Source organism: Metarhizium robertsii, assembly GCF_000187425.2.
Source record: "Metarhizium robertsii ARSEF 23 chromosome Unknown MAA_Scf_14, whole genome shotgun sequence".
Classification (NCBI taxonomy): Eukaryota; Fungi; Ascomycota; class Sordariomycetes; order Hypocreales; family Clavicipitaceae; genus Metarhizium; species Metarhizium robertsii.
Genome location: NW_011942154.1, coordinates 99,207 through 113,842, shown reverse-complemented (window position 1 = coordinate 113,842; position 14,636 = coordinate 99,207). Strand labels below are relative to the sequence as shown.

General features: G+C 49.0%; 4 protein-coding genes across 4 annotated transcripts; 3 read left to right on the top strand and 1 right to left on the bottom strand.

The window, feature by feature from the left end:
• Positions 1 to 2,400: 2,400 nt before the first annotated feature.
• Positions 2,401 to 4,018, top strand: MAA_07511 (uncharacterized protein; the record flags this gene model as incomplete). The annotated part of the gene is made up of 2 exons (XM_007825509.2): positions 2,401 to 2,793; positions 2,840 to 4,018. 2 exons carry the CDS (start codon positions 2,401 to 2,403, stop codon positions 4,016 to 4,018), a joined length of 1,572 nt encoding a protein of 523 aa, XP_007823700.2.
• A 5,228-nt stretch (positions 4,019 to 9,246) lies between these two features.
• Positions 9,247 to 10,565, top strand: MAA_07510 (Alcohol dehydrogenase superfamily, zinc-type; the record flags this gene model as incomplete). The annotated part of the gene is made up of 4 exons (XM_007825508.1): positions 9,247 to 9,520; positions 9,631 to 9,910; positions 9,965 to 10,049; positions 10,116 to 10,565. The coding sequence occupies 4 exons, from the start codon at positions 9,247 to 9,249 to the stop codon at positions 10,563 to 10,565; spliced, it is 1,089 nt and encodes a 362-aa protein (XP_007823699.1).
• Positions 10,566 to 10,882: 317 nt separating this feature from the next.
• Positions 10,883 to 12,256, bottom strand: MAA_07509 (FAD dependent oxidoreductase; the record flags this gene model as incomplete). The annotated part of the gene is made up of 1 exon (XM_007825507.2): positions 10,883 to 12,256. One exon carries the CDS (start codon positions 12,254 to 12,256, stop codon positions 10,883 to 10,885), a length of 1,374 nt encoding a protein of 457 aa, XP_007823698.2.
• Positions 12,257 to 13,148: 892 nt separating this feature from the next.
• On the top strand, positions 13,149 to 14,453 carry MAA_07508 (major facilitator superfamily transporter monocarboxylate; the record flags this gene model as incomplete). The annotated part of the gene is made up of 1 exon (XM_007825506.1): positions 13,149 to 14,453. One exon carries the CDS (start codon positions 13,149 to 13,151, stop codon positions 14,451 to 14,453), a length of 1,305 nt encoding a protein of 434 aa, XP_007823697.1.
• Between the last annotated feature and the right edge of the window lie 183 nt (positions 14,454 to 14,636).

Here is a 14,636-nt window from a genome sequence, read left to right as displayed (position 1 = left end):
GCTTGTTATTCAACGGCTTCAATCTGGTCGCGAGTAGCATTGGCTCTTTTAGCCTTGAGAAGGAGCAGAACAGTATCATCCTCAATATTCCTCACTAATACGTTGACGCGACGAAGATCGTTGGCATCACCCGTGGGCGGTTGCTGGGAGGGAAGGGACCACTGGCTACCGGGGAAGACCTTTAGGCGGAGGACGTGCTCCCAGAACTCGGTTATGGCGTGCTCTGGTTTAGTATGAACTGCAAGCTAGAGTTTCTGTAGCCGAGGGGCGTCGGTAGGAGTCGTGATTCGAGGTTGGTATCTCGAATCGTTACCAATCTACTCGACTCAACCGCCTGCGGTGTGGGCACATGTACGGGATGACGCATTTTTGACACAGAACCAACATTAAAATGATCGGTTGGTGTCAAAAATACTAACATTCAATCTGAGAATACAAAGCGCGGCGGCTAAATTGTCAAAGAGCAACTGGTACAGTAACTACCAAACAGTCATTTAGCATTGCCTCCTTGGAAATACTGCCCTGGCTGCCGTCTTCCCCAGACCTCCGTTTTACTAATCCGAGTAAGGTGTATCAAGATAATACTAAGACTATGCATACACTACAAGTCATGGGTTACTATAAAAGAAATAGCCCGAAAGAGCCACAGCAAGCAACTGTAATTAAAGGCGCACTTGGCCGCTCCACATGAGGTTATGCGCATTATCCAAGCTACATGAATTTGCTAGCGTCAGCTATATATATATCCTGCTTTCCCACGTTAAAGGTCACGATATATAAGATAATAATATGAGGTATAAACAGTAATAATACTCTTTGTAGAGTAGATAAATGTGGATTGATGCCTAGTCTTAAAATTCCCGATCAGCATAAAATCGGAAGCAAGATTATAACTCAAGGTTGCTTTGGGTATAAAGTTATAAACAGAACTGCGTATAAGCATTATAAGCTATTGGCATATAGGGCCAGACGGAGAGGCGGGCAAATTAATGCCTAAAATAACATATAAAGGAATACTATAAGCCTGACCTAGTTTATCCAAGTTGCCTTTATTATCTGATATTCTCTCACAATTAGCTAACCGCTACATTCAGTCTTTAAATTTCACCCATCGATTTTAAAAGATCAATTGATATTTGCCATGAAGCACACTGTACTCGTTAGCCTCTTTCTGGAGTGGCGATGCGCCCTGCTAGTCGGAGCCTGACTGTCCGAGGCCAAGATGATACAACCACGCCCGAGTCGAGCTCCAGCTTGAACTGGAACGACGCCGCAAACCTGTCTGGTATGCTCGTCAAGCCGCAAATGACTCCGGCGATAATCCCAAAAGTGGAAAGTGGCTTCCACCGTTCAGGATTGCCGTGCTCAATCCAACGTCGATCTTGACCAGGGGTGGCGCCCGTGTGTAAAGAAGCACAATGACGCTGCCAATGAGTATGCAACAAACAACAGGGGCGGGATTTTTACCCGAATGACCAGTGTACACGCCAGGGAGATGTAGGTCCATGTAAAATTAATCTCACCAGTACCGCCCAAGAAGCGGGAGCATGTATAGTGGGTGTCCTTGGAGAAGACGGCCTGAGCATCTACGCAGATAACTGCCGGCGCGAAGCTGAAGAACAGGCCACAAAGTGCGCGGAATAATATTTCGACTCCAAGGACAAATCCAATGAGGCTTTCAGGCAGTGTGCAGACAAGCTAGAGCCGGCGCATCGTGATTGCGCTAAAAACCGGTCCAAGGCGGTCTAGCCTACGCGTTCATAGACAGTTGCCAGCAAAAATGGTGGTTTAGGAGCGGGAAGGAGAATACCATGGAAGAAATTGGGAGGTTTTTTTGGAACATTGAAGAGTTTACGCGTATTTTATTTGTCCTAGCTCCGAGTTGAATGTGGCTGACTAATGTGTCTGGGCTTACAGGCTCCCGCAGGAGCGTCGCCCCCATGGCTATTGGGACGCCCAGAAGTACATGGATTTTGCGGCATGTCTGCCTGTGCTAGGATGTACCAAAAACTACTGTACCAGACTGCATGAACGTCCCAATATCCCCAACCCCAAGAAATCCCCCACCAGCGTTAGATTCTGCACTCGTCCAATAGAGTCCAGCTCGCAGTTATTCAGCGACTGAACTTGAATCACTTCACGCTTCAGGGTAGATACACCAGTTGGGACCTCAGGTGAGTTCGGCGCTTAGCCATGATTGGCCACGAACGCTCCAGCAAAATAAGGGGCGAGGCCTTGTCGCGCCAGAGCTGGGTTGTAAGCCAATCAGCAAGTGATCATACACCCGCCTCGAGACCAAATCACGACCGCGGCCCGCACATTCCTCGGACTTCAGCTTCGTTAAAACAACTTAAAAAGCGACGAGTTCAATGCCTTCACCACTACTTATGGCGAGCACATATGAGGATGATAGCATCGCAAGTTTTATGCAGAAAATCAGGCAGTCCAAGCTCGCGCAAGCGTCAACGAGTCCCAAGTTCCCACGAAACGCCAGACGCCGTCTTGAACCAGTCGAAGAAGCAAAAGCTTCGTCATCCTCAGTTTCCCCCAACGCAATTCTGGGAAAGATTATCAAAGATACCTCTGACGCGGAACGCACTTCGAGCATTAGACGAACAGAGCACCCAAGGCTCTCGCCCGCCAGGTGAAACCCGAACGGGAAGAAGCCTTCGACCACGTCCACACTCTATCATTGGCGTCGGTCAAGTTGTCGATACCTATTCGCCAACTTCTTTGAAGTCCATTAAGGTCTTTGCAAGGCACGGTGGCCCAGACCTAAGGGATTTACGAGGAGTATGTACGAACCCAGCGTTTAGAGTTTAATTTTAACGTCCGGTAGTTTTCTGTTCCTGCAGCCGTCAATAACAAGATGAGCTCTGGACAGTCAAGTCTTGGCCGACGCAAAAGAGGGTCACGGTCATCGACCAAGAGTAGCACCACGCCGAAAACGACCAGCACAAAGACCACGGGCCCGTACGATCGCGCGTTCCAGCAGCACCTTATCGATCATAACATTCTACCCCATGGTTATGGATACCCAGATGGCCGCTTACCGCAAGAGCCCGATAATATGGACGAGATCCGCCAGGTGTTGGCCCAACCTAGGGCATCCTTATCGCCGTCTAAGTTCTCGAGCGAAGACTTTCGCAAGTTCGAGCGGGCTGACGCGCAGGCAGCTAAGGAGAGAGAGGTTACTATAAATGTTATTCCTATTATCGAAGGAGATATTAGGGACAGGAAGTGTATCGCTGGCGAGATACCATTTACAAACCTGGAGCATTTAACTGATGGAACACTTGTACCTGGAAACCCTGATCTGTATTATGGCGCCCGCCCTGAGCAGCTTCACAGGACTGTTCGTCGAGAGTTAAGCAACTATATTGTACCATCCACGCAGCATGACCTTCCTATTGTGCCAAACTATCTGTTTCAAACAAAGGGGCCGGATGGCAGCTTGGCAGTTGCGACCCGGCAAGCAAGTTACGACGGTGCTCTTGGAGCAAGGGGATTACATTGTTTGCAGTCATACAAGCAACCAGAGCCAAAATATGACAATAAAGCATATACGCTAACCTCTCTATACCACGGCGGACAGCTTAAAATGTATACCACTCATCCTATACCGCCGTTAATTAATGGTGCACAACCGGGCTTTGTGATGACGCAAATAAACTCTTGGAGCGTGACCGGTAACCGCGATGCTTTCCGCCAAGGGGCTACCGCATTCCGGAATGGTAGAGATTGGGCCAAACGTCAAAGAGACAACGCAATTAATGAAGCAAACGAGAGGGTACGTGGTGGCCCAACTACTTCAACATCGGTGGACGGATTAGGCTTGAGCTTTGAGAGTGATGCATCCGCCACCGAAACAATTATCACCAGCCGAGAAACGGTTTTAAATGCTGCGCCCCATGACTTGCCAGTCTACGAATCGGAAACTTCCGCGGACGAACTGTCTCTGGACCTTCAGCCTCGGGTGAAACGGACTAAGTCACCGCAGAAGAGGACGTTGACTTGAAACAACGGTAGAAATGGTCTGTCCCAATTCTTCCGGACTACCTGAAAGTCAATTGCCCATATTGCCCAGATAGACCCTCGCCAACTGAGTGGCACTTATTCCATGATGTACTGCTTGGCGAGAGGGTTGGTAAAGTCCTTGGATACGCATCTCATGAGCCTATTCAGAAGGCTCATAGTATGTGTATCCTGGCGGATGTGTAGATGCAAATCTGCCACGCTATTACTACCTTCTCTCCCTAAACGGCGACTTAACGGAAGACTAATACTCCCAACTTACCGGATGATCCACGTATCATGACCTCAACAGGAGCAACTCTGCTTCAATGGACCTTTGTGCTATATTCGAAAAGATTCTAACCGACATTTCCTCTCGTCGAATAATTTCTACTGATAAATTGGCCGAAACTGGTGCTCACCACCGCCGATGGGCGTCTCGATGTCGCTGTTACACGGAAATGGCTGGTTACACAAGGGCTACGGTCACGAGACCTAGGGCAAAGCCCCTCACCGACTTCTTGTATAAATAGACGTCTTCGGTCCCTCAAGGCCTTAAGGAAAACCAAGGACCCTTGATACCAAAGACTGTTATTAGATGAATTGAGCTATTGCTCCAAGCCTTCCATGTTGAACCCTTGTCACAGTCGCGACCTCTTTGACTCGGCTTGTATATTCTTTAGCCTCTGAGAATGATTGCCATTACTGTTGCATGCTTTCTTGAAACAAAAACAGAAAATAAAGTAATGAATAAAATTCAAGCCACTGAAGCCATGTCTACTATACAAAAGAAAACCCTCCTCGGTCGATTAGGTCAAGTGATCGGTACTCCTCGTTGATGCTCTGCGTCCACCTGTCGTCTTTATTACTGCCCTGTGTCCTGTTACGAGTGTACCACTGAGAGATATCGATAGATTCAGGCCGAATTCCATTCTATTGCGTACAGCAAAAACGTCGCTTTGCAAAAAGTCTATGTTACATTGGTAGAGCTTTGTTGATAGGTAATAGTCGAAAGCCCAGTTCGACCGTAACCCTGAAATCAGAAGGCTGTGCCACTGAGATGAGTAGCTTGCCGACTTCGCGAGATCCAAACCAAATGGCGTTATGAAGCGGCGTCTGGTCTTGACTATCTCTCTCTTTCAGGTTAACCTTCCCGGTTTGTAGCAGCGCTTTCGTTATACCGAGATCGCCTCTGAGTATTGAAGCCTAAATTTTGGTATCCCTCGGTTATAATATATGACGTTGACGTTAATGCCAAGATATGACAATAGATTGATTACCATGGCCTTGTCTGACTGGTCTGCAGCAATATAAGGCGCAGTTCTACCGTATTTGTCCGTGAAGTTGACGTCGATAACCTTGGGACCTGGTGTGCTGGTCTGTACGTCTTTACCTGGGGGCTTAGCGTTGGTATCCTTAATCCGCAGCATTTATCGCAAAAGATACCTCCGATGAGTTAATGCTGCGTAGGTTAAGCTATTGTAGTCCTTCCGGGTGGCGAAATGTTCTGTAAGCTAGGCCAAATAGCGACAGGTGTGAATAAATAAGAGACCGAGTGGCTACACCGGGAAAGAGGCTAGCAATCATGACGTTAGCCTCCAAGGAAATTCGCATAGGGCCATTTTAGGTTGCTTGACCAGCTAGTGTTATAGTATGCATTGTGAAGACTTCATGATAACAAGCGTCAAGCTGCCTAACCACTTGTTACACGGAAAAGGCCCAACAGATCGTGAAGCCTAACAAAGGGGCTTCGCCGATACAGGATTTGTTAGTTACACAGCTAGAACATATGCCCAGGCAAGGACTCTAGGCCCAGGCGTTCCTTTTATGTATATAAGGCGGTCACCCTTCCCTTCCTTCCTCGTAGCAACTCTTTGACATCCTACGAGATTATTATTGAATTAAGCCCTTTTCGCTCCAAGCCTTCATATTGAACCCTTGTCACACCACTCGTGACCTGTGGTTATTTAGCTAGCGAAGAAGTAGAAATAAACCGACCCAAATCCCTCTCCTACTAGTGCTGCATAGAAAGGGTGACGTACCAATAACCACTTGGAAAGACAGGTAGGGTTTACGTCTTAGCTTCGAGACTATCAAGCAAGACACAATATAGTCTTAGTGTATTGTATTTAGCTCTTATAGTAACTTTAAAAGGAAGTTGAACAAAATGTTGAATGCAGAAATGAAATTCCGCTTGACTCCTAAGTGGCCACAATAAACTGTCCCAGAACAGGAGCTATTATCGCTAGTTTAGTTTCCAAAGCGTTCGAAATGTTTGGGCAAAGTAGAACACAGCGAGTAGTGAGAATCTGACTTCTTTCGGGGTGTAGTGTAGAAGACAGAGTTTTAACCGATAGCGGGAAAGGCGTCAACTATTTATGCGTGTACCTAAGTGACTCTTACGTTGGTCTATCGAGCTGGTCACGCTAACTGGCACGCTTTGAGTAGATCTACTCCGATATCGTCGAGGTAAAGGCCACGCAGCTTAGATTCAAGCCAGTTAAAACAGGCAAACGGCCAGAAAACCAACCGCAGTAATATGTGCCGTGATTGTCTTTACATAATAACACCCTGGTACTTTTCGCCACCTAGTTCCTTCCTAATACCAGAGTCAAATTGCGATTTTTGGACATCACAACAGGTGTAGTCCTTTTCCGTCTCAACTTCTCGACCTTTTTCACTCCACGAGCCGTCGTATTTTTGAGACTTCCGTCTGTAATTAGGCCCTGTGAGAGTCGACCTACGTGGCATGCTGAGCGTGTATCTGGAGTAGATCCTGATTCTGATTGTGAAATATAATTGTCATCATGGTTATCGTCGCAGTGGTTATTGTCCTTCTTCGTGTTGTCGTCGTCAGCATTATGACAACAAGAATCAGCCATCGCTGTATCTTCCCCGCTAGTAGGCATACGGTGAAGCTTAGGGGATAGCGACCTCCCCTGAGCACGGGAGCAGTTTGAGTTGGTCTCCAACTCTGGGTTTGAATCTTCGATATCGGGGAAATGCATTGGCTGACTGCCATAGGTACCCCGCGACCTAGTAGCAACCTGTTTGATACGGAAAGGCATTTTATGATTGCACAAAGAAAGCCAGGACAAGCGTTTATTGCTGAGTAGAGAGCGTTTCGGATCAAAAACAAGGGGAATAAGTTCTTTAAGTATTAGAGCACTGCCTAGGTACTCACGTGTATCATAGTTCCATCATTGCCGCGTGCTATCTTACAATTATAGTTGCGTAACGAAGCATGCGTCTATTTCCCACTTTAAGCAAAGCAGAATATGTCACATATATACTGTGTAACCTCTAAAGGTGATTCCATTTAGAACCTCGTCGATATTACCTTATTATGCCTTAACGCGGCTTAAGTCTGCCTTGCTTTACTGCAAGGAGCGATACAACTTGTCCTTATTGGATTACCGGGTGGTTTCTATACACCTCGACGGGGTAAACCGATCTAGATATGTAAGAAGCCAACTGACGTATTGGCCACCTGACTTATCAACTCAACATCTTTTTGCGCCTGTACCTCGCGGCTTGCGTGCTACTTGAATTTGGAGTCACAGAGAACCGTAGGGGTGTTTCACTTTTGTACGCAATTGTCGCCTCAAAATCAGCAAGTATTCTCTTGTCTAGAATGTTTTTTCTCGGTTCCCAGGTAGTAATGATGGTATTAGAATCGTCGTACCGCTTTACCAGGAAAATATGCTTTCTCCACCGGTCAAGCAAGCAATCCACTCGGCAAACGCTAGCCTCTGTTTCTGCGTGCTGTTTCAGTCCAGTCTGGTCTGTTAAGCTTGGGCTATTTTGACTAAACGCCTTTTCCCTATTTGGTTTACTTGTTGGGTTACGGCGTAACTTATCGAGGTGCTTGATTGGCAGAATCGTGATATTAGTATTATAAAGTTAAAGTATATATTATACTTGTATTATTATTTGACATGAGAGGGAAAGAAGAAAAAATATAACAACGTTAAAGTATAAAATAGATATTCTTAGTGTTTTAATAATTATAAAATAATGGATTTCTTTCAAGATAGCACATCGACTATAGGTGTATGCCTGGTAGATTTATAGAATACTAATGCTCAGAGTTCGACTTGGTCATGTAATTGGGTTTGGAGCTATTCATCCGAATGCGCTCAAGTTGTCGCCCTCAGGCAATTGCCAATGCCGCAGAACAAACATATGCAAATGGAGCGAGCCATGACGTCGTCAAGCCGCCGTTGTGAAGGAGATTAGAGCATGTAGTGCTTGTCAAGAGAGAAAAGTTGGACTCAACTTCATTGTCGTCTGGGCTAGTATGCTTTCCTCTATCGGACCATCTTGATGGATTCTACACCAGTCACGCTGGTAATCCACACGGCACCTGAGGAGCTTGTCCTAAACACCGTATTGAGTCCCCTGAGAAAGTGCCACACGAACAATAGTGAGGACTAGCACCCAATCTGATACGTCTCATGGAGTCTCGGGGCTCAACAGTCGCCTCGCATACTTGCTGACATCTTGCTTCTGTGCTCTGCCGCGGTGTTTTAGCACCATGTCGACCGGCCGACTCGGCTTGCGTCCAGATAACTGACTACGTTACTCTCTGCATGAGATCCCAGCTTTCCGGCATGGCGTAATATGACTGCTATCCTAGGCGATAAGCTCGACAATGTTGGCCAACGCGGGAAGGTCGAGCACCCAACGTTTGGCCATCCAGTAACCCTTCTTGAAACATTGACACGACTGCTCCAATTCTACCAAGCAACCTAGGCGGCTTAGAGACCCCGAGACAACCTAGACCAGTTCTTGGCGGCCCGTCCAAGCAATGTAAGCACTAACTCTGAGCCCAATGTTCCAACTGGGGCGTGGATTGGGGGGGTCTAGAGCAAACGATGGAACTGCTGGCAAATGCATTCCACCTCGTGTTACATCAATTTTTATTTATTTCAATCAGACACCATATATTATGCGACCAGACCCCGCACTACAACCCACTCGTGAGCGCAAAACAAGGATCTGCATGTAATGCTCCCCTCGGCGGCCTCGGCGATTGGCTTCAGCTCGCCGATCTAATGCAGTACATTGACGCAACAACATGAACAACAGCGAGTGCTTACAAATTAAGAATTCCAACTTTATTTTTGAAGTATTTAATCGTACTTTTGCCCCTCTCCCATCTGGCGGCCGACACGTGAATGAATTACTTGGTTAAATTTGACGTCGATTGAACTTGGTGAAGTGCACATCATGGCCATCAGTGAAACCAATTACGGACTGATTCGCAAGGCTACCGGTGTAGCGGCGTTTGAGCGCATCCCCGTGCCAACATTACCCGATGACTATCTGCTTATTCGCGTTGTTACGGTGGCCGTAAATCCTACTGACTGGACAACGCTTGATGCCCCGGGTGATGATGGCACGCTGGTCGGATGTGACTGGGCAGGAACAGTCGAAGAAATTGGGCCAAACGTGAAAAAGGCTTTCAAAAAAGGCGACAGGGTCGCGGGCTTTGCTCACGGAGGTGAGTCGACTTTATTCCAAAGACGACTTTCTTTTGGACGATATATGAGCGTCTTCTATGCCAGGGCTGTCCCAGGAATGCTAACTGCTAACATGTATGCGATGGAATAGGGAATGATGCTAGACCGCAGACGGGGGCATTCGCAAAATTCATTATAAACAAGGGCGATACAGTTATACGTGTTCCCGATAACGTACCATGGGAGGCAGCCGCATCTATACCCTGTGCTGTCGGCACCATGGGCCTTGGATTGTTCAAGTTCCTCTCGATACCATTCCCAGGACTCGAAGCCATCCAAACCGCCAAAGCGAGCCAAGACGATAACAAGACTGTTTTGATCTATGGAGGCTCGACTGCCACTGGAACTATTGCCATTCAGTTTGCAAAGATGTAAGTTTCATCCATGTATGGCGCGGTGCGACTCTTGAAAGCTAATTTCTTCAGGGCTGGATACACCGTCATTACAACCGCGTCGCCCAAGCATTTCGACCTTGCCAAGAGCCGTGGTGCCGATTTGGTATTTGACTATGTATGACGGTCCCTTCTTTGTGCCTTGGCATTTTGTCCTTGTAAACGATTGCTAATTCAAGCCCAGCACTCTCCGACCGTGGGACAAGACATTCGCAAGGCGACCGACGACAAGCTCATCAAGGTTCTGGATACCGTCAGCAAGGAATCTTCTGCCAAGATTAGCGCCGAGGCACTCAGCAGCAAAGGAGGGACCTACGTGAACCTCCTGGGAGAGTACGACGCCCCCCGCTCTGATGTCGAGTCCATCTTCTTCCTCGTCTACGGTATCACGGGCGAGAAGTACATCTTTGAGGGCAAGCATTGGGAAGCGCAGCCTACATACTACGAGTTTGCCACCACCTTCTTCCCTCTCGTGGAGAAGCTTTGGGGTGAGGGCAAATGGACCGAGCACCCTCGTGAAGTCAGGTCTGGTGGTCTGGTTGGGGTGCTTGATGGCATGAAGGACATGAAGGAGGGCAGGATTAGCGGATACAAGCTTCTGTATCGTGTCGACGAAACCCCATGGCCGCAGTAGAGCAGTGCTCTTTTCTCCTTCATAGACAAGTTTAGGTTCTGCGGCTGTCAACCCTAGCCGTCATTGTCAAATGAATGATGTCTGAATGAAAGAATATATTGTCAACGTCCCATTATTCCCTGAGGTTTTGGAACAGTTTCTTGGGCGACGTTGAATATTGTTGACTTTCAAACAGGCGGTGCAAGACGTCCCAAGTGGCTGAACAAGATCAACATCAACGCTGGCCAAAAACTACAACACCATCTCAAAAGCGAACCCAGCGTCTTCTATCATGGTATAGAAACAGTGGGTGTATTATGTTTATCTTCACTAATTCACTAGGCACTTTTACTCAGCCGCGCTTGGCTGTAACAATAGCATTCTGGCAGCTGCGTGCTTTCCCACGGTCTACCCAACAAGAGACCAGCGATGCCTCCGGCGCAGGTAAAAATATTCGCCATGCCGTGACCGTTGAAGCCGGCGCAGATGTATTGCCCAGGCAACTCATCAATCTCGCCTATATAAGGCACCTTGTCCGGCGTGAACGCGATGAGGCCCGTCCACGTCGTGTCAAGACCTTCCCCGGATCTCTGTGGCTCATCATTCGGCCCAATAAGCTTGGATATCCGCTGGACGATTTCTTCTGCGACCTGGGGCGTATGTGACTCCTCGGCCTGGACGCCTTTGCCGACAGGTCTACCGACACTTACAATGATGGTTCCATCCAACGGCTTCTGAGCGAAACCGTAAAACATGCGGGCGTTTTCTCGCAGCGCCATGGTGCTCTTGAAGGTCTTGTCGCCAGATGCCGCCGAGGAGGGAATGACAGAGGCGACCTGGACCGCAAACGGCGTCAGTCTCTCGGCCGTCAATTGGCTCAGGATACTTCCGGCAAATGCGTTGGTGCAGTGAACCACCTTGTCTGCCGAGATGACGCCCCGTGAGGTTTGCACACCAAGTTTGGCGCTGTCCTCTCGTATCTCGTCTACCGGACAATGCGTCCACAATTGAACGCCCCGTTCAATAACGTGCTCGAGAACCCAGTGGACGAGCTTGACGGGATGAATAGAGGCAGCCGGCCATTCATACGCAGCCGAGGCGCCTGGACACGAGCTTTTTTCCTCGGCGGCATCTCCGTACCAGCATTTGACGCCCAGGCTGGCCAGGTTGCCACCGGCGTCAAGATAGTCCTTAATATTCTTCTCCTCATCTTCCACGGCATCGGGCCCCAGGCACACGTCAAATGTGGTGGTCAAGTTGAAGTCGCATTGGATCTGCTTGTCCCGAATAAAGGCAGCTATGCGCTTCAAGTTGGTCTCCTCGGTGGCCACAATCTTCAATGCCTGCTCGCTGCCATGGAAGGCCTGATAGCCCGAGAAGTTGCGGAAAGCATCTGGTCGAACGTGGCCGGCATTGCGGCCAGTCGATCCAGAAACGGCCTCGCGAGCTTCGAGGATGAGGATTTCCTCGCCTTGCACGCCGCGTTCGAGGAGATTGTATGCCACCAGGGCTCCTGCCAAGCCCGAGCCGATAATGGCATAAGTAGTAGAGGCGGGGGGAGTGTTTGTCTGATTGTGATTCAAGTACTTGAATGCTCGTGTAGTTCGCTGCCAGTACGAGAGACTGGCCGTAGCAGGCGGCAGGTTGGGGTTGACGGCGGTTTGCGAAGGCGCGCCATTCGCCATCTCGGGCGGTAGATTGGAAGCAGCCATGGCGGAACGAGTTTGGTCTACGTCGTACAAGACTAGCAAGCGCTTAGGACACGGTTGGCAGGCATAGTTGTGTTTCAGTGCCCTTAAATCATGGCCTTGCTGGACTCGCATAGAAAGCAAGGAGCCATGTCAGCTCATGGCTTCAAAAAGCTCATGGTTTCAAACCGGCCACTACCCAAAGCAGCTGACGAGCGTCGGCGGCAAAACATGCGATTTGAGCCGTATTGCGCCATGATATCCCTGCAGCCGTCCTCATTGCTGACTGCATGGAGTGCTGCTAATTCCATGTCCGAGCCATCTGCTCGTGTTGGCGCACTTGAGTCTGGTGGTTTTCAACAACAGCCCACCTGAGGCAATAATTAACTGAGTGCTCGAAGTTTAGCATCGATCTGCTTGGGGGGTGAGGGAAGCGAAAATGCAAGGCGTGTGGCCATCACGGTCAGATTCCAAAGTACACGGGAGGTACATTCAGCCGGTCGGGGCTCTTTGGTCCTTGGCAATTGTCCCCATCGAATGCTTATTATCTGGGCCCTGTCATCTTCGCATCGAAATGGGCAAGGAGGAGGGAACGGAGAAAATATGGGGTTTCTTACGGCCGAATAACCCGCGCGGTTACATTGAGCGTCGACCTCATTTCAAGCTACTGCAGAAGCAGGGTTGTTGAGTGAATCAAATCTGACTAATTCGCCACGTCCTCGCCGCGGGCGTTTTGTCTCTTGTTTTTTTTTCCCTTCGCGTCATCTTGTCAGTTTCTTTGCTTGGTGGCTTTGTTCCTCCATGTACCTTGCTGTGCTCTTCCACAAGAGTGCCAAACCACCAAGCATCTCGTCGGTCACACGAGTATATTCTCCTTCACCGAGCCAAACGTCTTGTTGCGCAAACCATCGCCGCCATGGCTGCAGACACTATCAAAACACCCGACATCTCTGGCGATGATGAGGAAAAGACGCTCCCGCCCTCGCCGCCGCCAATGCCACCTGCTGATCCCGCGGCCGATATCCCCAATGGCGGCGTCCAGGCTTGGCTACACGTCCTCGGAGCGTTTATGCTGTACTTCAACACCTGGGGCATCCTCAACACATTTGGAGCCTTTCAAACCTTCTACAGCTCCGGCACTCTCTTCACACAGACTTCGTCCAACATCTCGTGGATTGGCTCCATCCAAGCCTTTCTCGTCCTCTTTACGGGCTTCCTCTCCGGACCCATTTACGATCGTGGACACCTACGGGCTCTACTGCTCGTTGGTTCATTTCTGGTCGTCTTTGGCAACATGATGCTAAGTCTAGCCACCGATTACTGGCAAGTCGTTCTGGCCCAAGGCGTGTGTGTTGGTCTTGGGTCGGGCCTCATTTACGTGCCCGCCGTGGCCATTTTGCCCACCTACTTCAACACGCGACTCGGCCTCGCCATTGGCCTTGCAGCTTCGGGATCAAGTATCGGTGGCATGATCTACCCCGTTGTTTTCTACAAGCTCATCAACGACATTGGTTTTGGGTGGAGCGTCCGCGTTCTCGGCTTCATCGCCTTGGCCACACTCTCCATCCCCAACTTGGTCATGAAGATGCGTGTGAAACCGTCCAAGGCGCGTGCTCTACTCGATACTTCTGCACTAACGGACTGGCCCTTTCTTGTTTTTACCTTGGCTACTCTGATTGGCTTCATGGGTCTCTATACCATGTTCTTCTATCTGTCGTATTATACCAAGGCCAGGCACATCACGTCGACGGCTCTGTCATTTTATATCGTGACGATTCTCAACGCAGCCTCTATTTTTGGGCGCACCATTCCCAACGCAATTTCTGACAAAACCGGGGCTTTCAACCTTATCGGTCCAGGCGCTGTGGTTGTTAGTGTCATCATCTTTGGCATGCTTGGTGCAAAGTCCGTTGCCAGCGTCGTCATTCTAGCGATTCTCTTTGGATTCTTCTCGGGTATATTCATCGCTCTGCCTCCAGTCTGCATTGTCCGACTCACCCAAGACCGCTCCAAAATTGGTACACGAATGGGCATGGCATTTGGCATCATTGGTCTGGGCGTTTTTGTCGGCGGACCAGGTGGTGGTGGCATACTTGCTAGTGCCGGCGGCGATAATTTCAACGGTCTCTGGATATTCGGTGGTGTCGCATCGTTGGTCTCAAGTGCCTTGTTTATCATAGTCAGAGCTTGGAAAGCTGGGTTTAAGATGGTCAAGGTATAGAGGGCTGGTCGAGCGCAGGGCCACAGCCACCAGAAAAGTTTTGCTTGCAGCGAATGGCGTGATAGAGTATCTATGATGTAGAGTTTACACATGTTTCGCGGTAATTCATAGATTCAAACATGTTTACAGAATGGCTTTACATGGAGTAGTCTGTGATGCGTTAAACACTTTCCATCTCAGAAA